General features: G+C 45.7%; 1 protein-coding gene across 2 annotated transcripts in view; it reads right to left on the bottom strand.

Moving 5' to 3' along the window:
- The window catches only part of B3GNTL1 (UDP-GlcNAc:betaGal beta-1,3-N-acetylglucosaminyltransferase like 1), a 715,330-nt gene that overhangs the window by 506,412 nt on the left and 183,461 nt on the right, over positions 1 to 25,457 (bottom strand). For both annotated transcript variants that reach the window (XM_029600286.1, XM_029600287.1), the window contains exon 5: positions 11,668 to 11,733. In XM_029600286.1, coding sequence (XP_029456146.1) covers positions 11,668 to 11,733 — 66 coding nt within the window. The remainder of the gene's footprint in view (positions 1 to 11,667; positions 11,734 to 25,457) is intronic.

Raw genomic sequence — 25,457 nt, forward strand, 5'->3', positions numbered from 1 at the left:
TGGATCTCCCGAAGGAGGAAATATGCCAAAGCCGAGAGGGTGGGAAGGCATCGATGGATGGGGCACTGGCATCGATGAAATCGGTGCTGGCATAGAGGGCACCAGGGCAGATGAGGTGTGCTTGGGTACCGGAAGCCCCGATGGCCCTGACATGGGCTCTGGCATCGACAGTTCCCATGGAGGTATGTGGCCAGGAATTGATCCTTCCTCCTCTGAGGAACCTGGTACTGGAATCGGGACCTGCATAGGCCTCGATGGATGACTCGATGCCAGCGTGTTTGGTGGCAGAGGAGTCGATAAGGCAGTTGATGAGCGTATCGAGGTGCTCGAGGAGCGGTGCAAACATCGAGGGAGCCGGTTCCAGGGCCGGTATGGGGCCAGCGCCAGCGGAGATTGGAAGCCTCGTAAGGCTTTCAGCACTGCCTCTTGGACCTTGCAGTCCAATTCCTCCCAGGAAGCCGGCATGGGTGGCATGACTACTGGGATAGGAGGCAGGCTAGGCGTCACTGGAACTTCCACGGAGGCCTGTGGAGGCTCGGTGCCCAGCACCGGTATTGGTGGGGAACGCCTAGGGGTCCCGGGTCCAGAGGAGGATGGGGGCTCCTCTCCCCGGGCCCTCTTCACAGGTGGCCCAATGGAAGTTGATGCCGCTGCGGTATCGGTGCCGGCACCGAGTCCGGTCTTTCCCCGGTACAGAGGATGATGACACCGATGTCCTCGATGGAGTCTGTTATGGACGGTCACCCTGTCCACAATGCTCCTGGCGAATCGTCTCTGAGGTCGATGGACCCTCCACGGTCGGTGGTGCTTGAACTAACGTCAATGGAGCAGTGCGTTTTGAAAGAAACAACTGCTCCATTTTGTCCAGGCGAGCGCAACGGCCTTTGGGGGTCAATTGTGCACAACTAGGGCATCGACGAATGTCATGCGAGGGGCCTAAGCACAAAACACAGACTTCATGCGGGTCCGTTATGGACAAGAAAATTATTCCTTACCTGCTAATTTTCGTTCCTGTAGTACCATGGATCAGTCCAAACGGTGGGTTATGTCCCCCAGTCCAGCAGAGGGAGTCAGAACAGACTTCGAGGGAGCGTAACTATATATCCCAGTATCCCCTCTGCAGGAGTTCAGTATCGAGAATATCAAAGCCCGATTAGAACAAGAACACTCTGGATCAAGTTTGCGTAACCATGAATTGAACGAGAACTACAACATCAAAAACCGGTAACGAAAGGTATCCAACCAACTTGTAAGGAGCTGTGGTAGCAGAAGAAAAGGAAACTGCGAGACACAGAAGACTGCTATAGAACAGAGCAGAGCAGAGCAGGACTAGAAACCCAAAAGCGGTGGGCGTCTGGACTGATCCATGGTACTACAGGAACGAAAATTAGCAGGTAAGGAATAATTTTCTTTTCCCTGTACGTACCAGGATCAGTCCAGATGGTGGGATGTACCCAAGCCCCCTAAATCGGGTGGGGTCCTGCGAGGCCTGCTCGTAGAACCTGCTCACCAAAGTGTCCAGAAACTGGAGAGGCGAGATGCAGGCGATAGTGCCTCGAGAACGTATGCAGTGACTTCCAGGTTGCTGCACGACAAATCTCTTGGGAAGAGACGGAGCGAGTCTCCGCCCAGGAGGCTGCCTGAGAGCGCGTAGAATACGTTATGATGACGCGAGGCGGAATCCGTCCCGCTCCAATATAAGAAGCAGCAATACCGGCCTTTAACCACCGAGCAATCGTCGTCTTCGAGGCCTGAAAGCCCTTCTTGGGACCGGACCAAAGCACGAACAGGTGGTCAGACATCCTGAACTCAGTAACCTGTAAATAGTGGAGCAAGGTGTGCTTGACATCCAAGAGCCGGAGAGATTTCGGCTCGGAGGCAGCAAAGGACGGAAGATCCACCGTCTGATTCAAATGGAAAGACGACACCACCTTCGGGAGAAAGGAGGGAACGGTGCGGAGGGAAACCCCCGAATCCGTAAATCGAAGATAAGGCTCTCTGCACGACAAAGCTTGAAGTTCCGAGATGCGCCGTGCAGAACAGATGGCCAAGAGAAAGACAGCCTTAAGCGTGAGATCCTTAAGTGTTGCACTGTGTAGCGGTTCGAAGGGCGGTCCTGACAGGGTGCGAAGGACGAGATTAAGACTCCAAGAGGGACATGGATCCCGTAACGGAGGACGGATATGCTTGACACCCTTGAGGAAACGTGCGATGTCCGGCTGAAGAAGGAGAGAACCGCCCCACAGCAAAAGCGAGCCCAGGGCGGCCACCTGGACTCGTAATGAATTATACGCGAGTCCTTTATCCACCCCATCCTGGAGAAACTGTAGAATCTGGGACACCGAAACTCACGTGGGACTCGTGCTCTGGCTGGAGCACCACACTTCGAAGACCTTCCAGACTCGAACATAGGCCACCGATGTCGAAGTCTTCCGTGCCCGCAACAGCGTCGAAACTACCGCCTCCGGGTAGACCCGGCGCCGGAGGCGACGCCGCTCAAAAGCCAAGCCGCAAGACAGAAGAGTTCTGCCTGCTCGAAAAATACCGGGCCCTGATGGAGAAGATGGGGAAGATGACCTAGCCTTATCGGCCCGTTGATCACCAGCTGCAGCAGATCCGCAAACCAGGGTCGTCGGGGCCACTCCGGGGCGACGAAGATCACGGTCCCCTGATGACTTTCTATTCTGCGAAGAATTCTGCCCACCAGGGGCCATGGTGGAAAGACGTAGAGTAGAAGATGGGGAGGCCATGGAAGGGCCAGGGCATCCACCCCTTCTGCGCCGCGCTCTCTGCGATGACTGAAGAAGCGGGGGGCCTTGGCGTTGCGAGCGGTCGCCATCAGGTCCAAGTGGGGAACCCCCCCACCGGCAGACGAGAAGTTGCATCGCGTCTTCGGAGAGGGACCACTCTCCAGGATCCAGCTGTTGACGACTCAGGAAATCCGCTTGAATGTTGTCCACCCCGGCAATGTGCGAGGCCGCTAGACGGACGAGATGCCACTCTGCCCACTTCATGAGAAGAGCCGCCTCGATCGCGACGTGCCGGCTCCGCGTACCTCCCTGTCGATTGATGTAGGCCACGGTGGTGGCGTTGTCCGAGAGGATTCTGACCTCCCGGTTCTGCAGAAGCGGGAGAAAATGCTGCAACGCTAGGCGGGCCGCTCTGGTCTCCAGACGGTTGATGGACCACGTCGCCTCCAACGCTGACCACGTCCCTTGCGTGGCGCTTCGATCGCAGACGGCTCCCCAGCCGACGAGGCTGGCATCCGTGGTGACCACCACCCAATTGGGAACCTCGAGGGAGACCCCACGAGCCAGATTCGACGGGTCCAACCACCAACTCAGACTGTCTCTGGCAACCTGCGGTAGAGGAAGTATCACCTGATAATCCTGTGAGACTGGTTTCCAGCGAGAAAGAAGCGCTGCCTTTAACGGCCTTAGTGCGCAAACGCCCAGGGCACTAGATCGATGGTGGAAGCCATCACGCCCAGGAGCTGCAGATAGTCCCAGGAAGTGGGTTCTGGTAACGCAGAGAACCGCCGTACGTGTTCCCGTAAGGATTGAGTCTTGTCCGGGCGGAGGAAAACCTTGCCCTGAAGTGTGTCGAAGCTCGCCCCCAAGAAGTCCAAGTGCTGCGAAGGGATGAGGGAGCTCTTGGAGAAGTTCACTACCCAACCCAGGGAGTGGAGAACCTGGACGACCCGGGCTACCGAAGCCTGTCCGTGGCTGAAGGACTTCGCACGTATGAGCCAATCGTCCAGATAGGGATGAACCAGAATGCCCTCCTTCCGTAGGGTTGCCGCCACGACCACCATGATCTTGGTGAAGGTTCGGGGAGCGGTCGCCAACCCGAACGGGAGTGCCTTGAACTGAAAATGTTGTCCCAGGATCTTGAAACAGAGGAAACGTCGGTGGTCCGGGAGGATGGGGATGTGTAGGTATGCCTCTGTCAGGTCCAGGGAGGCGAGAAACTCCCCCTGATGCACTGCCGCAATCACCGACCGGAGCGTCTCCATGCGGAATCGGACAACCCGCAGAGACTTGTTGACGTCTTTGAGGTCCAGGATGGGACGAAAGGATCCGTCCTTCTTGGGCACGACGAAGTAGATGGAATAGTGGCCCAAGCCCACCTCGCCTAAGGGGACGGGAGAAATGGCCCCTATGTCCCGTAGTCTGTCCAGAGTTTGCTGCACTGCTCTCCGCTTGAGGTCGGAGCCACAGGGGGAGAAGATGAACCTTCCCCTCGGGGGGGCGGACAAATTCCAAGGCGTAGCCATGCTTTATGGTATCCAGAACCCACTGGTCCGAGGTGACACGTACCCACTCCTCGTAGAAACTCGCCAGTCGACCCCCAATCCTGGGGGCGGAGGAGTGGGCGAGGCTGGCATCATTGGGTGGCCTTAGGAGGGGGATTCCCCGATCCTGTCCCGTCCCGCGTGGGCCAACGCCCACGAAAGGAGCGCGGCCAAGATTGCGATCTGGGGCGGGAGCCCGAGGCCCAGCCTGCCTGTAACTTCTGTAGCACCGCTGCGCTCTGGCTCTGGTCCGGGAGGAAGCAAAAGCCCTTGAAGGTCGTGTCTATCCTCAGGGAGCCGGTGAACCGCGTTCTCCCCCAGGGACTTGATGATCTGATCCAAATCCTCCCCGAAGAGGAACTTGCCCCTGAAAGGTAGAGAGCCCAGACTCGACTTAGAGGAGGTATCCACTGCCCAGTTACGGAGCCACAACAGACGCCGTGCCGCCACCACCGAAACATAGACCTGGCCAGCACCCGAAAGAGATCGTACAAGGCATCCGCCCCGTACGCAATAGCAGCCTCCAGCTGGTCCACCTGGGCAGCTTCTTCAGGCGGCAGGTCCTGAGAGGTGAGAAGTTGTTGCACCCAGCGAAGACTAGCCCTCTGGGCAAGCAAGCTGCACATCACCGCCCGCATTCCCAGGGCGGAAAAGACCCGTTTGAGAAAGACTTCCAACTTGCGGTCCTGAGTATCCCGCAGAGCCGCTCCGCCCGTCACCGGAATAGTCGTCCTTTTTGTAACCGCGGACACCGCGGAATCCACCTTCGGAACCTTGATGAGCTCCAGGAAATCTTCCGGAAGAGGGTACAACTTCTCCATGGCTCGACTGACCTTCAGGGAAGCCTCCGGGGTATCCCATTCCCTGATCAGGAGCTGCAGAAAGGAATCATGGATGGGAAAAGTCCGTGATCTCGGCCGGAGCGCCGCCAAGACTGGGTCCCCTTTCTTGGAGGACGTGATGACGGCTGGCGCTACTGGGGTTGGTGGGTCCGGTGGCGGGTCCAGGTCCAACTCAAGGAGAATCTGTGGAATGAGGTCGTCCAGCTCGTCCCTTTGAAAGATGCGTAGCGCACGTGGGTCATCCCCCTCCGGCGGGCCGTCTGGCTGTCCCGAGTCCAGGGGTTCCGGAGGATCTCTCCCCAGGTCTGAAGTTGCAGCCCCAGCTCCAGGGGCCAAGCGAATCCGGGCGGGGACTGGGGGGGACCCCGCGCCCGAGCCCACCAGGTCAAGGGGGGCCTGCGGCATAGCCGTAAGCCTAGGAAGCTTGGCGTGGGGAGGCCCCTCGGGCACCCCCCCGGGAGCTGCCAAACCTTGCAAATAGGCATTGTGCATTAATAAAATAAACTCCGGGGAAAACCCCGGCCTGCTCGGGAGGACCCCGGGGGGAGAGACATCCACAGGCCCCGGGGCCTGTGAGCCCGGCTCCGGAGCCAAAATCGTCGTGGAGATCTCCCTAAACTCATTTTCCCCCTGCGCTGTATGCGATTCAGCACCGCGCTGAGCCTGTAAAATGGCCACCGTTCCCGCCAAAAATGGCGCCGTGGCCGGCCCGCACCGCCCGGGCAGAGGTGAAGAAAAAGAAAAATCAGTGAGGGACTGCGAGGTGCCTTCCCCCCCAGGAAGGCATCGCGCGCAGATGCCCTCGTGAGAAATGCGAGAGCCCGGCTCGCCGCATGCCGAGCAGCGCTCCGGCCGCGGCATTGGGGACGCCGGTGAAGCGAAGAAAAGCCTGGGGGGGGGGGGCGGCCAACAATCAAGAGAGCTGCCGCGGGGGGGCCCTGCCGGCCTGCGCTGCCCGCTGCCCCAACTACAGGAGAGGTGCCGCGGGGGGGCCTGTCTGGCCAACGCTACCCGCTTGGGGAGTCCCCCCTTCCAGCCACAGCAGCCCCCGAGGAACTCGAGTCGGGCCGCGGGCAAAAACTGTCGTGGAGAGGCCGGCCCCACCGGCTTCCACGAGGCACCGCTGAAAATGCTGCAAGAAAAAATTCACAAAACAACTTACCCCCGGCGAGAAAGAAACAAGGTCGCGGGAGACAGAAGGGAAAGAAGAGAGAGGCAGAGTCAGAAGCCACGCCTCCTCAAAAATTGAAGGTTCACTTTTTTTTTTTTTTTTTTTTTAATGGTAAAGAAAACTACACAAGAAAAAGAAGAAGCAGAAGAAAGAATTCCCTGCCAAACTGGGGAAGCACAAATTCCCCTACTCTCATCTGCTGGAGTCAGAAGATACTGAACTCCTGCAGAGGGGGTACTGGGATATATGGTTACGCCCCCTCGAAGTCTGTTCTGACTCCATCTGCTGGACTGGGGGACATAACCCACCGTCTGGACTGATCCTGGTACGTACAGGGAAATGGTCCTCGGACACTCAGGGTATTTTCTAAACCCGGTCGCCATGTCAAAATTTGGTGGGCGCGCGGTTGGTGACCGTTGGGCACTGGAGCGGTAAGCTTCCGGGAACCGACCGCAAGTATCAGGAAAAAAAAACCTCTTACCGAGCGTTGTAGGGAACGGAGTGTCATGGGGGACCCCGGTGAGGGATTTTTAAGAAGATAAACTTCAAATATTTCCGTGAGGAAAGTTGTGAGAAATATCTCACAGAGCTCCTAAACCGCGAGGCAACTGCTGCACGGAAAATAAGAGACTGAAGGGGGACCTCTCGTGGCTACAGGGTTAGTGGCATGCTGGGCACGCTCAGTATGCCAATCAAAGTTCTAGAAACTTTGACAAAAGTGTTCTGTGACATGGCTCCATCTGATGATGTCGCCCATATGTGAGGACTACCATCCTGCTTGTCCTGGGAGAACCCAGAGGCTGGAAGGTGTGTGGAGTCTCAATGCATGGATGAGACAAGGGTGCAGCAAAGAGGGTTTTAGATTTCCAATGGGAGGAGTTCCACCTTAATCAGGTTAGAACCAGGCTGCTGGCATCAACATGTTGCCATAGACCAGTGATGGCTAACCTATGACACGCGTGTCAGAGGTGACACGCCGAGACGTGTTTGCTGACACGCGCAGCATTTCATGGACTATCGGGATTTTTTTTTTTTTTGGCTGTGCCGAGCCTTTTTTTTTCCTGCTGTGCCGATCCTTTATTATTTTTTTTTAGCGGCTGCGCCGACCCTTTAAAATTAGTTTAGTATCTCTCCCCCCCCCCCATGCCCCCGGGTGCAGAGAGGCTCATGCGGCGCAACGACAGGCAGATAGGGATCGCATTTAAACGCGCTGATGCCCCTCCTCCTTCCTGCCTGTGCGGCCCGGAAGTAAACGTTGCCGGAGCCGCGTGGGCAGGAAGGAGAGAAGCATCAGCGCGTGCAGAAGAGGAGCAGCACTTGAGCTTACGGGCCGCCGCGAATCCCACCCAAGTCGCAGCGGCCTGAGAAGAGGAAGAAGCCCGGTAGCAGGGCCGCTGCAGAGCCCATCCTGCGGCGACCCGCGACGAGGCGGCCCAGAGGTGAGAGAGGCTGAGGGTCTGTAGAGGGTGTGTGTTTGTGTGCGTGTATGAGACGAGTTGAGAGATTGTGTTTGAGAGTGAATGTTTGCAGAGACAGCATGAGACAGCATGTGCTTGAGCAAGACAGCATATGGGAGTGAGAGAGAGCCTGTGTGTGTGAAAGTCAGACAGCATGTGCCAGTGAGAGACTGTGTGTGTGTGTGTGAGAGAGAGAAATGCATGTGAGAATGAGAACCTGACTGTGTGTTTGAGGGAAGAAGATGGAGAGAAAAGAAACAGAATAAAAGACAATATAAAAGGAATTGGCAAAAAAAAAAAAGAAAGGGAAGGTGGAAAAAATAAGAAAGGGAAGGTGGAAAAAAAAAGCCTGTGACCAATCAATTAGAAAACTAAGATCAGACAGCAAAGGTTAAAAAAAATATATATTTTTTTAGTGATTGGCACATGTAATCTTTGGGAATGTGCAAGAATAGTAACATCCCCAATAGTCATGTGGCAGCAGTGACAGTGGCAGCAGAGGAATGAGAGAGGTTCCGAGGTTGCTGGCAAAAGAGAGGGGGGTCTGCCTTTAGTGTGTGAATGGGACTCTGCCTGGGGGTGTATGTGTGTGTGAATGCATAGGTGCCTGCCTGGGGGTCTGTGTGTGTGAGAATGAATTGGTGCCTGCCTGGAGGATGGAGCGGGAGTGGTGTGAAAATGAATGGGAGCCTGCCTGGGTGTGTGTGTTTGTGTGTATGTGAGGGAGCCAGTGAGTGTGAGAGCATGAGTGTGTATGAGAAAATCCAGGGGAGTAAGAGTTTGTGTGGGGGGGGGGGGGTGGGGGGTGGAGGGGGAGAGAGTGTTTTAATTGAAGATTTAGCTGACGAAATTCAGCAACAAAAAAGTCACTAAGCAGGCAAGGTAAAGAATTATTTGTTTTTGCTTTATTAATAAATACAGTACATATATTAAAATTATAACTTGTTATTAATTAGAGCTACAAATATCACAATTATGGATTTTTCTAGAAGTGACACACCACCCGAGTTATGCTCGGTTTTTTTTATGAATTTTGACACACTGAGCTCAAAAGGTTGGCCATCACTGCCATAGACCCTAGCCAGGAGGATGTTTAGTGAAGGGAGGGTTCAGATGCAGAAGGGGTTGAGGGTTGGATCAGCTAGAGAAGGACTGGGCTGTGGAGGGTGAAAGTGGGAATTAAAGAAAATTGACTAGGGGATATAAGAGGAGCTGAAGGGGTGAAAGAGAATCAGCTGTGGGGGGAGATGTGAGAGAAGGGTTGAGGGGATGAGGTGAGACTGCGTGAGTGAGGAGGGAATGAGGAATGGGTTGAGAGCGATAGAAAAACTGAATCAGCTGGAGGATGCAAAAAGGGATGAAAGGGTGAGTGGACTGGGGAGGTGAAAGATGCTGGGGGATGTAAAAGGTTATCACTTGGCGGCACAGAGGATGAGTGAGAGAGAGGAATGCTGGACGGGAGGAGATTAAGAGAGAAGGATAGACTAGAGAGGGTGGAGGTTGAGGGGGGGGGGGATCAGCTGGAGTGCAGTGAGGGTGAAAGTGACATGATTGTTAGAGGTGGGCTACACCATTGCTAATTTGGTTTTAGTCATTGTCTGGGGCAATTTTCAAGTACTAAAATGGGGTCACATTGATAAAGTTTGGGAAGCCCACTGAAGAATATCTTATCCGAGAAGTTTTGGTAAAGGCTGAAGTAGCCCAGGTGGATTTAAAATCAAAGCAGACAAATACAAATGATTCCAAATTCTTCTAATAAACAGATAGTCAACATAAATAAATGTATATTTTTAATAAAATATACAATTGGAAAGTTAGAATGCATGGCACTAAATGAAGATATAGACATAATAGACATCTCAGAAACTTGGTGGAACGAATATAACAAATGAGACACACTAATTCCTGGGTACAAACTGTATCAAAGTGACAAGGCAGACCAAACTGGTAGAGAGTTCAAAGGAGCATGGGATAAACACACTGCACATCCCTAAAGTCTAGAGAATGGAAATGAAGAAATAGGGAAACCTATAACTTCCAATGTAACCTTTTTGCATGGGGGTAACCTGCACGAAGTGGCAGCTACTACACTAAGCAATGTGTATTGGGCAGACTGGACTATATTACTATGAAATGTGGCACTATATGTTAAGGATGGCAAAGAACAAACTACAACACAAAAAGCAGTGAAATGGTACACACCCAGAAATATAAAATTCTCAATAAAAGGAGGGACCCAAAAGAACCCAACAATCCTATTCAAATAAACTAAGCAGGATATTTTACTTGTTATAATAATGCTTAGATGGTTTTTAATTGTTTATATTTGTAAACAGTTATAATTGTCAAACAGAATAGCGATATATATATCTAAGAAATAAATAAATCTAATAATAGTATCATGCAGAATTTTTTCAAAGCTTGGCAATACCTTCCATAATTAGGGAGAATATAATCTGACAAGAAACAGACTATTATAATCATTTACAAACCAAAAAATGTTTTTATATTTTTGAAAATGTAAAATCAAATTTAAGTCTATCAATATCTTAACAGCCAAAATCATAGATCAAAAATCTTTATGACATCCTAACACTAAGGTTTCTATAATTGTTCCTTTGTGCCACTAAAAATACTCAGCTGAATAAAAAACAGGTGCTGATAGATAGGTAAAGCAAGTTTGCTTATAATATATGGGGCTCTCCGTAGACAGAAGGATGAATTAGCCTTAACATGTGGGTGACATCATCCAATGAGTAAGACGGACCACACTCTCTTGACCTCAATAGAGCTTTTGCCCTACTGACTATATACGGGAGTTCCTGCAGAAATTGCTGTCTTTGCAAGCCCATCAGTTGATTGTAGAGGTGAACTCTAGTAAGGTAGTCAACTCTCCAGGGAGGAGGCAGGTATAACATATGGCTATTTCATCCTTTTGCCCATGAAGAACCCCATTCATTGTAAACAAACGTGCTTTCTCTATCAACAGAGTTGAATTAGCCATAACATGTGGGAAGTCCCAAGCTGAAGGTGCCAAATGCCAAAACACAAAACCAAACAGACCTGACACTGCCTGTGTTTAGCACACCAAAATGCTTTCTTCAGCAGTCACACGATTATTATATCATTTATGGCAGACTTGTATCTCAATGACACGAGTCTATGATATTTTTTCTTCTTTACAATAAACAATTTTGTTGTTCTGTGAACCAAACCCAAAAGAAAAAAGGTAGAATGACGGCACTTCTGAGGGTGTCAGCAGATACAGGACAATCACAAATTTCTCAGATCCTAGTAAGGCATTTAACAAGTTGGAACATGCCTGCTAGATCCATGGCACAAAGGTGTATTTCCTCTGTCTCCCATCCCTTCCCTTCCCTTCTTCCACATCACCTCACCACTATTAAATATACCTGCAGTCAGCACAGATGGGGAGAGTAGCAGCTGCACAGACTCCTGCTGCTCTTCCTACTCCACAAATACTTGCTATTTTCTAAGAATACTTGCACGGCTGCCCCAGATGAGGAGAAGTGGCAACGGGAGAGAATTCAGCTGCTCCTCCTGCCAACATATGGCAGCGGCAAAACAGACTCCCACTGCTCCTCCTGCTTCATGCTAGCTTGCCATTTAAAAAAAATACTTGCATGGCTACCACAGATGGTGAGAAGTGGCAGCAATGCGGATTCCTGCTGCCCCTCCCATTCTCCTCCTGGATCATGTGTGGCCTTACATGCAGCGTGTGCAGCCACTTGATAAAGCCTGCATAGCGACACATGCATATCTAACACTGAACAGTGCATCCAAGATGTGAACATGGACACACTGACATTGAACAATAGCTGCTCTCGCTCTAACAAAATATGCCTACAAACCCATCTCAAAAATAAAAATGGCAATACTCACACATTTTGGGTGCCGAATGGCAGCTTCATACTGCAGCCTCACTCTCTGTGGCATCATCACATCATCCTGTGATAAATAGCACAGTGTTACTGAACAAGAAAAGGGTCAAAGTATTCATCTTCACACACCCATATTATAGATTCTTGTTAAACTCTACTGTAGCAAACCAAAATTAAAACTTTTTCCCTATAGACGGGAAGAAGAAAAAAGTTAACATTGCTGGTAATTTCTAAGAAAAGCGAAACCATCAAAATGAGTTTACCAACTATCTGCCTTTAATAAGCTTCAAATAAACAAGAGGTTGAAAAAATACCACAGTCTGCTCTCATCTCTTGACTCTAATCTTCAGAGCAGGTCAGGCAATAATATATCAATCATTAGAGTGGAGGGAGAATATAGGGGATGAGAGACAGCCAGGGTAGGGGGTTGCATAAGAACCATATATTTTTTTTTTTTGGGGGGGGGGGGGGGGGTACTGTATGTGAAAGAGTGTGGTGGGATGTACAGATCATAAGACCTGAAGAGGGGTGCAAAAAGGGAAGAATTGCATAAGAACACCAGAGTGTAAAAGAGAACTGTGTGTGTGTGTAAGAAATCAGAGATAGTGTTGGCGTGGAGCAGAGGTGGAAATGGCAAAGAATGTTCAAGCAGCACTGTCTGAATTATCAAGGCCAATTATCCTGCAAAAATGTTGCTAGCAGTAATTTGGTTATGGTGTGAAGGGTGGCGTGGGTGTGAGCCCTTTGTGTTGCGGCAAATTGATGCAGCCTCGTAGGGGAACCTTCGAGGCCTATGCTGGCAGCTGGTGAAAGCGCCCTGGAGTGGGACAGATTGGAACTTCACCTATACCAGTCACCTCCCCCACAGGTTGAGCCCTTGGGTTTTGGTGGCCGGCAGGTCTTAAGTGGGTCCCTAGGGTGGTGGCTAGAGCAAAAGTCCAACGGTACACTGAAGTCAGGGCGTGGATTCTGGGAGATCGACGTACAGAAAGTTGCAATAATCAACACTGGTTAAAATTAGGGCTTGTAGCATTGTCCGAAAGTCGTTCTGTTCTAGAAGAGGCTTGATATGTCTTAGCATTCTGAGCTTTATATGGGAAGCCTTAATTACTGATTTAATGTGAGGTTTTAAGGAAAAGATAGGATCAAAAGTTACTCCAAGATTGCGTACTGTGTGTGAGATGGAAATAGAGTGATTATCAAAGTCTAGAGATAAGGAATTTCAAATGGGAAGGTGTAGCTAAGCATCATAATTTCTGTTTTGTTGAGATTTAGAGATAATTTATTGTGCAATAACCATGTTTTAACGGAAGAAAGACAAAGTGATATAAAGTGGGAAGTAGTTGACCAAGGGCTCTTTGTGGGAAAAAAGAACTGGATGTCATCCGAATATAAACAGTATTTTACACCCAGTGTCACAAGAAGAGAGCAAAGGTGTGGGGGGGGGGGGGTAGGTATAAATTGATTAGAACTGAAGATAGTGCTGATCCCTGTGGTATACTTGATGTTACTGGACTCCATACAGATGAATACGATGAGTGAGGTAATCAAATTTGCAGATACAAAATTGTTCAGAGTAGTTAAATCACAAGCAGATTGTGATAAATTGTAGGAAGACCTTGGAAGACTGGAAAATTGGGCATCGAAATGGCAGATGAAATTTAATGTGGATAAGTGCAAGGTGATGCATATAGGGAAAAATAACCCATGCTATAGTTACACAATGTTAGGTTCCATATTAGGTGCTACCACCCAAGAAAGAGATCTAGGCGTCATAGTGGATAATACCTTGAAATTGTCAGTTCAGTGTGCTGCGGCACTCAAAAAAGCAAATAGAATGTTGGGAATTATTAGAAAGGGAATGGTGAATAAAACAGAAAATGTCATAATGCCTCTGTATCGCTCCATGGTTTGACCGCACCTTGAACACTGTGTACAATTCTGGTCGCCGCATCTAAAAAAAGATACAATTGTGATGGAGAAGGTTCAGAGAAGGGTGACCAAAATGATAAGGGGAATGGATCAGCTCCCCTATGAGGAAAGACTAAAGAGGTTAGGACTTTTCAGCTTGGAGAAGAGTTGGCTGAGGGGGGATATGAGAAAGGTGTTTAAAATCATGAGAGGTCTAGAATGGGTAGATGTGAATCGGTTATTTATTCTTTCAGATAATAGAAAGACTAGGGGGCACTCCATGAAGTAGCATGTGGCACATTTAAAACTAATTGGAGAAAGTTCTTCTTCACTCAACACACAATTAAACTCTGGAATTTGTTGCCAGAGGATGTGGTTAGTGAAGTTAGTATAGCTGTGTTTAAAAAAGGATTGGATAAGTTCTTGGAGGAGAAGTCCATTACCTGCTATTAATTACCTTGACAGCCACAGCTATTACTAGCAACAGTAACATGGAATGGACTTAGTTTTCAGGTACTTGCCAGGTTCTTATGGCCTGGATTGGCCACTGTTGGAAACAGGATGCTGGGCTTGATGGACCCTTGGTCTGACCCAGTATGGCATGTTCTTATGTTCTTAATATGGAATTGTTGACGTCTATATTGGAGGAATGATTTAAACCAGGAGAAAACAGAACCAGTAATCTCTATTTAGAGAGACGGTGTAGTAGCAACTCATGCTTTATAGTATCAAAAGCAGATGTGAAATTGAGAAAAACTAAAATGTAAGAGGAGCCGAAGTCAAAGCCTCAATAGATGTCACCCTAGTTCCTGAGATTCGAAAAAATCCAGAGTGAGCACCCCAACTTCTTGTGGAGGCATCTGTCGCTAAGGTTACTTGATAAGGGAGCAAAGTGGAGCTCCTTCTTGAAGGATTCAACAGTTTAGCCACCAGTGAAATTCCCTTTTTATGTTCTTTGGTTGTCAAAGGTTGAGTTAGCTGGAACCATTTACAGTGGAGACCCCACTGCAGGTGGTGGATAAGGAGGCAGGTTAATGGAACTACATAAATGGATGCCGCTATATGACCTAAAACAACCAAGAATTTTCTGGCTGTTGAGTGCGGTTAATTCAACAGTTTGAACAAGTGATCTCAAGAGTATTTTCCCATTCTGAAGGAAGAAAAGCTTTCTCTTGAAATTAATCTATCCATTCTCCAATAAATTATATTTTCTGGGTCAGCATTAGAGTTGACTTCTCAAAATTCATTAGAAATCCCAACTTCTGAAAAAGCTGAATTGAGTTTTGCAGGGAGATTAACATGCCCTCTTGGAAGCTGGCCATGACTAGCCAATCGTCTAAGTATGGGAAAACTCGGATTCCCTGATATCTTAAGTGCATTGCTACTATAGCCAGGCTCTTGGTGAAGATCCTTGGAGCTGCTGACAGCCAGAAATAGAGTGCTTTGTATTCATAATGGGAAGAGTCCACTCTGAAGCAAAGATAATGCCAGTGGGTGGGCTGGATAGATGTGTGGGTATACACGTCTTTCAGACTGAGAGTACGCATCCATTCTCCCTTCTGGATGAAGGGAAGAATCATGTTGAGGGAATTCATTTTGAATTTCTCCAAGTAGATACTTGTTCAGGCTTTTCAGATCTAGAATGGGTCTCAGCCCCTCAGATTTCATGAGTTGAGGAAGTCTAGCGGGTAGAATCCTTGTCCATGCTAGAACACTGCATTGGCTCCCCATCCCCTTCCGTATAAAATATAAAACCCTCACTGTTCTCCACAATGTACTCTATAGCAACAACCCCTCCTGGCTCAAGGAAATGCCACGTTTCCGTGATTCCAATCGCCCTTCCAGAGCCACCTTAGCTGGCACCCTTCACACCCCACCACTCAAAATTGCACACCTCGCCTCCACCAGAGACAGAGCATTTACCATAGCAGGACCCACCCTATGGAACTCACTCCCCACCTCTCTCCGTCTCGAACCCTCCCTACTTAACTTCAAAAAAGGCATCAAAACATGGCTCTTTCTGCAGGCCTACCCCGACCCTAACCAAACCTAACCCCCCCTGCCCCCCCTCTCCGCCACCCCCGTCCTACCTCACTTCCCACCAAGTGAATGTTAATTCTGCAAACAATTGAATTGTAAATATTTTGTTAATGCTATTATTCCAGTAAGAATATTGTTAAGACCGTTATCTCAGTTCCTATCTACTTTTATATCCTTCTCTCCTACTCTTGCTCTTCACGCCCCTCAGGCTCTAGCTTTCTCCCCACCCCCGCTCTCTCCCCTTTCCTCCTCTGCTCCCCTTCCCCGGTTATTTGTAATTTCTATTTCCTTTTTCCATGAGTTTATTGTGAACCGGTATGATGTGACCTACGAATATCGGTATATTAAAAGTTCATAAATAAATAAATAAACACAGGGACTGAATCAATCGCCTGCCTGAAGAAGTGATTCCACTTACAGATGGAGCTGTGTTAGGTGAGACAGATCAGGATTGAAAGCCTAACAATGAGAAAGAGAAGGTAAATGGGAAAAATATAAATGGTATCCCAACTCCACCATCTTGAGAACCCATCAGTCTTTTATTTTGCACCACTCCTCCAGAAAGGCCTAGGTTCTCCCCCTGACTGGAAAAACAGTTGGTGACCTGCAAAGAGATCAAAATTCAAAACCTAGCTTGGGCTGGACGTGTTGTTTTAGGATAATGGTGCTCATGCTAATTACAAGCCAGAAACTGTTGTTGCGTGGAAAGAGGTAGAAGCTGGTATCTTTCAAAAAAGCCAGAAGGAGCATCTCTAGAAGAACGACCTCTTAAAATTGTAATAGCGTTGACAGTTGCTGTTCAGGTCCTGTAGAAAGGGATTGGACTGCTACATTTTCTTTTATCTGAGTGTCAGTTTCTCTTTTTCCCAAACAGATGTTCCCCCAAACAAGGCATATATGCCAGCTTATCATAAATGTCATCATGTAGGCTACTAGCTCTCAACCAGTCCATGCATCACTCTGATAGAAGCTACTGAGGTATGTGAAATAGTATCAAATGATTCATAGACCAAATCGGAGAAGATAGCGTATGCCCTATTCAGCATGTAAAAGTGATTGTAGATAATTCCCACCCTCGATAGGTTAAAGAAAGGGATTTTGCTTTTGTATACAATTGTGCAAAGTATTGCACCATGTAAAACTGGTGAGAAGAAATATGTGAAGTTAGCATGAAACTCTGAAAAACTTTCTTCCTGAAATTCAGTAACCTAGGATCCTTTTCTGGTGGTGAATTTGAATATATTCTTGTTTTCATTGCTTTTTTTCAGGGCATGATGAGGTAATTAGCCTAATCCAAAACCTAGACCTGTTATATTTGAGGTCTAACATCCTTTCATTTGGGAGCACAGGGGATGAGCCTTTCCCACATTCTTATCTGTAGCTTTACAGAATACAGTGAACAGGGATAGCTGCCGGTTCTGCTGGCATGTCCAAAATTTGGAGAAGACCAAAGACCTCTGTGCAAGGATCTTTATCTTTATGCACATTTACTCTAAACATTTTTCCTAGTTTATCTAAGAATTGTGAGTAAGAGAGGACTTCTGAAGGGGAGGGAGGCTACAGTTATGGGTCAGAGAGGATTCCCGTCGATCCCTCTTTGGAACCTAAGGGTGTGGGAACACTAACCCAGGTCCCCAGTGATGAAGATGGCGCCTCAGAGCGGAACAAACCTGGTGTATGAATCCTCTGAATAGTTGGATTCTGCAAGTTAATTAGGCAAAGAACCACCTTGAAACAGGAGTTCTGATTATGTATTCACCTGAATTTGTACATACTGGGTCTACTTGTCGGAGGAATCTAGCAATACTGGAAAGGAGAGAAGAGAAAGCTCCTTCTTTCTCTTTAGCCAAAGAGAAAGATATTTTTTACCAGCTCCGCTATTTGGTCAAGCAACTGACTTGTCCTCTGATCTGGAGTGGGTGGTAAAACATCATGTTCTGAGATTAGAATGGGCTCTTGTCCTTGACCCTGAGTTCTATTAAAAATAAGAGGTACCAGAGAATATATGAGATCTGGTGTCTTTAAGTGTAATTCTTCTGCCAACGACCTTTTTGGTGTACGGTTCTAGTGATTGGAGGAGGTAGCAGTATCATATCCCCCTCGGTTCCTGATCTTGGATAGCCACAAAGTTATTTTGGTAATTCAATATGATAAAATTGATGTGGGAAGGCTTTACTTTCTGCATGTGTCAACTGCACTGTGTGTGCATCCATAGGGCACAAATGCTGTGCGTCAACAGTGCAGGTACACCATGCATCAATGGCCCTCTGTGCTTCTTCAACACTCATTGCTCCGGCGACTCCATAGAGTGATGCCACTTTTTCTTCTATGCAGGTCAGTCAGCATTACTTGACCCCAAGGGTTTGGCCTGCTTTGCCAAAGGGGGACTTTTTTCCTAGTGAGGCAGACGATGCTGCACTGTGGGAGGAGCAACTGCACACCCTAGGCTCTTGCAATTGTGTGGTCACAGAAGAACCCACATAATTCAGCTTATAGCTGCATAATTGATAATCTGCTGCAGAATCAATCATCCTGAAGCTTTCCCACCTTTTAATTTCTTTTAAAGAAAGCTATAGGGCACCTGCCTGCCTTCAGTCTCAGCTCTCTCTTTGCTCCTTTTCCAACTTCACCCCTTGAAAACACTGCCTGCAGGGAACCCTCTCCTTCTGTTTCCTCATCCCCCCTTCCTTGTGTCCTGACATGAACAGGATGGTAGGGGTGAAATTGGAGTGAATAGAGAAAACAGTCAGAATGTTTGATTCCTCAAAGATCTCTTAAATCCTTAACAAACCAAAGATGATTTTGATAAAATTCCTGGATGGAGTGGTGTTCTTTTAGAAGAATTTCATCTTTATATAAAGGTTCTTGCACCTGCATGGTCAACCATAAACCAGCTACAAAGACCTGGATGCGTTTTGGAAGTCTGCAACTGCTGGGGTTCCAGCTGGCAGAAAAGGTATTAATTTCAATTTATAGAAGCCTTGATAACTGGCATTACTGCTGACAAGTTTCAAACTTCTTCAAAACAAAAGTGTCATTTCACAGTTCAAAATGTTTCCTTGAAAAATAGTTGATGTTTGTATTTGGCAAATGTTGTATTTGTATATAGTTTAAATATTGTTTAAAAGCAAAATGAATAGTTTTCAATAAAAAAAATTTGCTTGCATAGACAGGTGTGAAGCTTTATGCCAAAATATGCAAATCTATGCAAATCTGCCAGAAAATTTCTGCAGAATTTTGAAAAATCTGCCATAGAATTTGCTAACTATTGCTGCAAAATCTTGAAAAATATGCCTCAGGAAACCAGGAGCTCTGCACATAGGTGACTTATAAATAAACTGAACGCCCTGGGTATGGGCCCTAAAAGGACTATCTAGGTTAGAAATTGGCTTAGTGAGAACAGACAAAGAACAGTAGTAAAGGGCACTTTGAAGAAAAGGGAGTTACTACTGAGAAACCATCAAGATTGGTCCTTGGACAGATTCTTTTCAACATAAATCATATTGTGAAAGTGCTATTGGAAATTTATTTTTTCAGAGTATACCTACATCTGTAACAGGGTAGATAGGAAGTAGAAAAGATAAGGCGGGATCTAGCAAAGCTTGAGGAATGGTCTAAAGCCTGGCAGCTATGAATTAATGCTGAAAAATATAGTCATGCATTTGAGCCACAAAACCCCAAGCGGAGTGGTACAGTATAGGAGCTGAAATTCTTCTAAGCATGAAACAAGTGTGATCTGGGACTGGTCGTAAGATCATATCTGATGATCTCAAGGTGACCAAACAGATAGATAAGGTGACAGCAAATTCCAGAAGGATGCTTGGGTGCACAGGGCGAGGACAACTAGTGGGAAAGAGAAGATGATATTGCCTCTGTAAAAATCTCTGATGAGGCTTCATCTGGAATACTGTGTACAGTTCTGGAAACCTTACCTTCAAAAGAATGTAAACCAAACTCAGTCACTCCAGAGGGTAGCTACTAAAATGGTCAACAGTCTTCATCATAAAATATATGGGTACAGACTTAAAGATCTAAATATGTATAACATGGAGGAAAGAGGGAAAGGGAAGATATGATACCTCTAAAGAATAAATATACAGGAGGTGGGCCTCTTTCAATGGAAAGAAGGCTCTAGAAAGAGAGGTCATGGGATGAGGGTGAAAGGAGGTATAATCAAGAGTAATATAAGAAAATATTTATTTACAGAAAGGACAGTGGATGCATAGAACTGGTTCCCCACTTAGGTTATGAAGATGAGTATAGGATCAGAATTCATGAAAAGATGGGACAAGCACCAAGGATCTCTGAAGGAGAGGAAGGAACTGTAAAACTAAACCGGAGATATGGATGGGCCGAATGATCTTTATCTGCTGTCATATTCTATGAGGAAAAGTTCATAAACCATTATTAGCAAGGTAAATGTCGAAAAGTAATTCTTTATCACTGGAAAAGAGCAACAGGAAAGGGATCTGCTTTTTGGAATCTTCCATGTGACCCGGACTGGCCCCTATTGGTGACAGGAGGCTAGGCTTGATGGATCTTTGGTCTGATTCAGCATGCCATATCTTATGTTCATATCAGATCCAGGCAAAAGGATAACACTGGAAATTCCAAACCAATGAGTTAACAGGCAACAAAAGAAGATTTGGAAAAGGACTCTAGTCCAACGGTCTTGCTGTTTAAACAAATATATTTATTTTTACTTCACAAAGGAATACAACTCGATACAAATGAAATTGACAGTCCCCTGACTTGGATTGTGTTTTGAAAAACTGCATTGGGAGGGACCAGATCTATAAATAGAACAAAACCGAATAATCAAGTCCAGGCCATGATTTTGTTATGCTGTAGGCCAAGGGTAAGTGATTTTTTTTTTTTTTTGTTCATGTTGCATCCAGGAATGTTACAGACATGCATTATGGTAGAAAAAAAAAGTAATAAATAGTATACACTATTACTACAGGGGGCTTAAGGCCTGATTCATCAAGGTATTTTCCCATAGACACAGATTGGGAGAAGTGCCTTAGTGATTCAGGCCCTTAAACAGCAGTGAGAATGTATGTCATCAGTCACATCACTAGTAAACAAAATGTATGCTTCCATGCATAAAGGCTGAAAAAAAAAATAAAAAAAACCTCACGTAGATATATTCCTATTATTTCCATAATACACATGATTACAGCCACAGTAGGTGGCAGATCACCTTCAGAAAAATAAAACAGCCTCTAGAGACTGAGAATTGCAAACAGCAGACACAGCTGTTGCAGGAAAACATATAAGCAGCACAGGTTTCAGTCCGCAATGAGTCAGACACTGGACTACATGAGGTTGAACCAGAATAGAAGGAATCATTGTAACAGCTAGAAAATTAAGATACAGGCCAGCTACAAATTGTGTCTGATGAGTAAGCCTTCTGACTAATTTTTAAGGACAAAAAAGTGAGTCTGTGAAAATGGAACATAAGAATTGCCATACTGGGTCAGACCAAGGGTCCTTCAAGCTCAGCATCCTGTTTCCAAAAGTGGCCAATCCAAGTCACAAGTACCTGGTAAGTACCCAAACGTTAAATTTCAAGCTACTACTGCTTATTAATTAATAGCAATTTATGGATTTTTCCTCTAGGAACATATCCAAACCATTTTTAAATCCAGTTACACTAACTGCAGTAACAACATCCTCTGGCAATGAATTCCAGAGCTTTACTATGCACTGAGTGAAAATTAATTTTCTTCAATTTGTTTTGAAGTCATTTACATTGGATTCATTCACTGGAAAAATTGAGATTTAGCCAATAGCTCACTCTGGGCCATCACTTGTAAAGCGAACAAGATTTAGATCCATCAAATTCAGATGTCTAAGTTGTTTATAAACATCTTTTACATTTCTTACTTAGGGTTATAAGAAAGAGAGGTTGTAAGAGGTCCTTCTTCTTGTATCCATAAAGTCACCTGATTTCCTTTCCAAAATCTTCAAAGATGTTGCATCAGATATGGAGCAACTGGGCATATAGAGGAAAACTTCTGTGTACCAGGGATATAGATTCAGGCTCAGATTAAGCATAAGCAATTGTCTAGAGTTCCAAATTTTGAAGGCACCAAATACCCAGGCCAAAAAGGAGCATGACTGTGCTAAAAAGGAGCCTGCTCTAGCAATTCATTTCAAAGGTGAGCTGCTAGGGAATTTTGGGTGTGATGGGAGGGATTTGCATTGCCAAGGTCTCCTACCCACCATTCTCTTAACCTTGCCTATAGGTACAAAACTCTTAAATCTGTCCCTGTGTAGATTCTAGTGTAGTTATGAATATTCAGCCTATATGCTCATACTTTCTCAACCAAGGGTAAACAAGCACATGCACTGCTCCTGAACTCTGCAATTTGATGAATAGTAATGTGAGAAGTCTGAGATTTAGGTGGTTTCCAGATTAACTTTATAGTGCAGGGGTCTTCCAACTATTGCCTACAGGGAATGCTTTTCCAGCCCATCAATATTTTCCCTGCCCACAGCCGAATCGGCCCTGAGCAAGGTTTACTTTTCTATTTTAGCCCATGTTTGGCAGGGGCAGCACATGGAATACTGCAGTGCATGGAGTTATGCAACCTTTCTTCTAAAACAGTTATTTACTGTGGTTACATAATGCAACAAAACTCATAACCGACGTCATTGATCCACGAGCTATTGGCCTTTCAGGATAATGTGTCAACATGAAAATATAAGGACACAAATAAATAATATCCTTAATATGTAACCAAATAATGAATTACTTCTGCAAATGTTTAACCAAGACTGAATTTCCTGCTCTCCCAAGTCCCCCAAACAAGAACAAAAGTTAACATTTTAATAGTTTTTTTTTCTGATGCATTTGCCAAGAAGCTGCTTTATTTTGGACATGACCCTGTGCAATTCCATAAACATTATTTCTAATAAAAAAAAGATCCAGGATTTCTATTGTTAACATTTTAGGATATAGAGTTAAGAGTCCTAATTCATCCTTGACCCCTTTTTTCCACCCCATTGGCATACAATGAGAAACCCTGTCTTGTACAACATATATGTGAAGAAATACAGAATGTTCCATGGGATGCATCAAGAAGGGAATGCCAATTGCGGGGGAGGGGGCGGGGGGGGGGGGAGATAGGAAAGTGCAAGACATCTTTTTAGTTTAGTTTATTTATAAAATATTTTATCTTGTAAAGCCCAAGGCAGTGCACAATATAAACATCAGAAATATCAATAAAATAAAAAACTATAAATCAACAAAACATGACAAGACAAAGACTAACAATTTTAAACTACAAGTTCAATATGATAAGTCTTCTCAAGATAAAAGTTGCACTTCAATGGAATTAAGTGTCAGGATAATTTCAGTAACTGACAACAAGCAGGCCATTGTCAAAATGTCAGTTCAGGAAAGAAAACATTTTGAACATTCTAATCCATTTTCACTCTACTGTGTTTTTAAAAAAAGGATTTTACCCTGTATACTAGGCAACTATGATCTGGAAGCCAGAGAAGCCATACTATCCACATAAGACAGCAACAAACCTCACTCGTAAGCCAGGGTATTTAGATATGATCTCATTCTCTCAAATGTATTCCCAATGCTCTTCTTAATACTTGCCTTGCACCAAAGAGAGCTTCCTTCTGGCATTCATAGGATGTAATATGCACAGGCAACATATTAGGCTGCAATTGGAAGTTCTTTTTAATCTGGTCAGTGGTACCCAACTGTGAGGGAGTATACTGGAAAATATCTTAAGGAACCAGCCATAGAGATCCAGCCGGTTCTTCCTTAAGGATCAGCCCCACAAGGGATTCTGGGCCCAGGGAGGAACCCTTCAGCCTAATATAAATCGGCAGGGCCCAGAAGGGTTAGACAAGACCCAGGCATTTGCTAAGACCTGCTATGTATGAAACTATTTGTGAGATACCTGAATTTGAATGTGAGCTGTTTAATTTGTCTGTTTTGTTTTACACTGCACTTTTGTTTTCGCTGTAAATAAACTGCACTTAAGGAAGAGCCAAAGTCTGCTTCCAAATTGCTTCCACTCGAGTTACCACAACAATACAATTGAGACTATTTTTGTCTCTTTCTGCCACATTTTATGGGTCTCTGATTGCATTCCTTGATACTTAAAGATCTTCTCTCTCCATACATTGTATAAAGTAATTGCTTGGTACTGGCACTTCAGTTAGCAGTGTTGTGTTTTTCTCCTTCTTTCTGTAACTACATGCAAATGACAGTAAGCAGCTTCAGCATACTGGGCATCATCCCATATTTTTTTTTATCATTAACTTTGTCACATCTATCATTATAGACGTCAGTCAAAATATTTTTCAGCTATTCATTATTAGGGATGTGCATTCATCCTAGTTCGGGGAGCCTGAAACCCGAAGGAATTTTCCCCAATGTTTGGTAAAAATTAATTTTCGGGTTTAGTGCGCGCTAACGAAAAAATGTTAGCGCGCACTAAAACGAAATTCGGGTCTCCCCGAATTTTAAAGGCCCGAACCGCAGGAAATACGAAATTTCCCGCAGCGGGCAATACAAAATTTCCCGCGGCGGGCAGAAAACGAAGCCCGAACCAATAGGTTTGTGCTTCACATATCCCTATTCATTATCAGAAGACAACCAGCATCAATCATTGTGCATCAAAAGTAGATACACAGCATGAATGTCTGAAATGCAGACTTTTGAGGCATGACCATATCCAAAAGAAAAATTTTGAGTTTTAAAAAACATATATACACACACACACACAAACACAAATATACATAGTTTCTGATAATAACAAAGGAGCACCAGTAATAAGAAGAAAAGGGCAGATCTGTTAAAATATTTAAAATGAAAATGTTTAATTGCATTGCTTTATCCATTCTTAGTATCAGAATGCAGAAAAGTCTGGTAATGTGGCTCCTGGCTCAGCTTGTTAAATTTGAAATTAAGCAATTAGATTTACTGCACTTCGGAGAACTTTTCACTGTGTTTAAAAAAAAGTACTCTCTCAATCCATGCTTTCACCCAAAAGAATGTCACATCATAAAGGCAGCTTGTTTTAAACAAGGCAGCTTTCACACATAATGCAGCCATTCTATGACTTCCTTTAAGACTTACAGAAGGTCTCAGTGCCAAACCATACTGCTGACACAAGGAAAAAAGAATTCGCCAATCAGTGACACTTCCTCCCCTCTTGCTTCTTCCTTATACACAAAAGAATATGACGCAGAAAAAGGCAAGTAGGAGTATCGCCAGCACCAAATAACTTGATATGTGAGGGGATGCCGCCATGCTTTATCATAGTAGAAAACCAAATAGTCTGAGGAAAGTTCTTGCATGCAAGGCTAATTAAGTCATTTCAAGGCTATAGATAACACCAACAAATGAGAACTGTTCCTTATCAGAGGTTCAAATGTTCTCAAGAGAATTAACAAGAATGTCAAGAAGTCTGATTTTCATTTACATTTCAAGTGACATTTTTTAACCACTGGTGGTTGATGTCAGAAAAATATGTAGAAGTGTAGGAGTGGCCTAGTGGTTAGAGCAGTGGGCTGATTTCAAACCCCATTCCTCGTACTGATGCTCCTTGGGACTTTGAGTAAGTCACTTAATCCTTCATTGACTATGATTCTTGACTATTTTCCAGCAAGTGATTGTCCTTTCATCTTTCACTTTGATGGCTTTCAGATTCCAACTGTAACACAAGTTAAGAGTTTGGGAGTAATCCTTGAATCTAACTCGTCATTACACTTCCAAGTCAAATCTGTTGTGAAAGCAGACTTTGCCATTCAAATTTCTTCTGAGTTTCGCATTGTGCTCGAAACAATGGTTTTTACTGGTTTAGA

This window comes from Rhinatrema bivittatum, chromosome 4 (assembly GCF_901001135.1).
Source record: "Rhinatrema bivittatum chromosome 4, aRhiBiv1.1, whole genome shotgun sequence".
NCBI lineage: Eukaryota > Metazoa > Chordata > Amphibia > Gymnophiona > Rhinatrematidae > Rhinatrema > Rhinatrema bivittatum.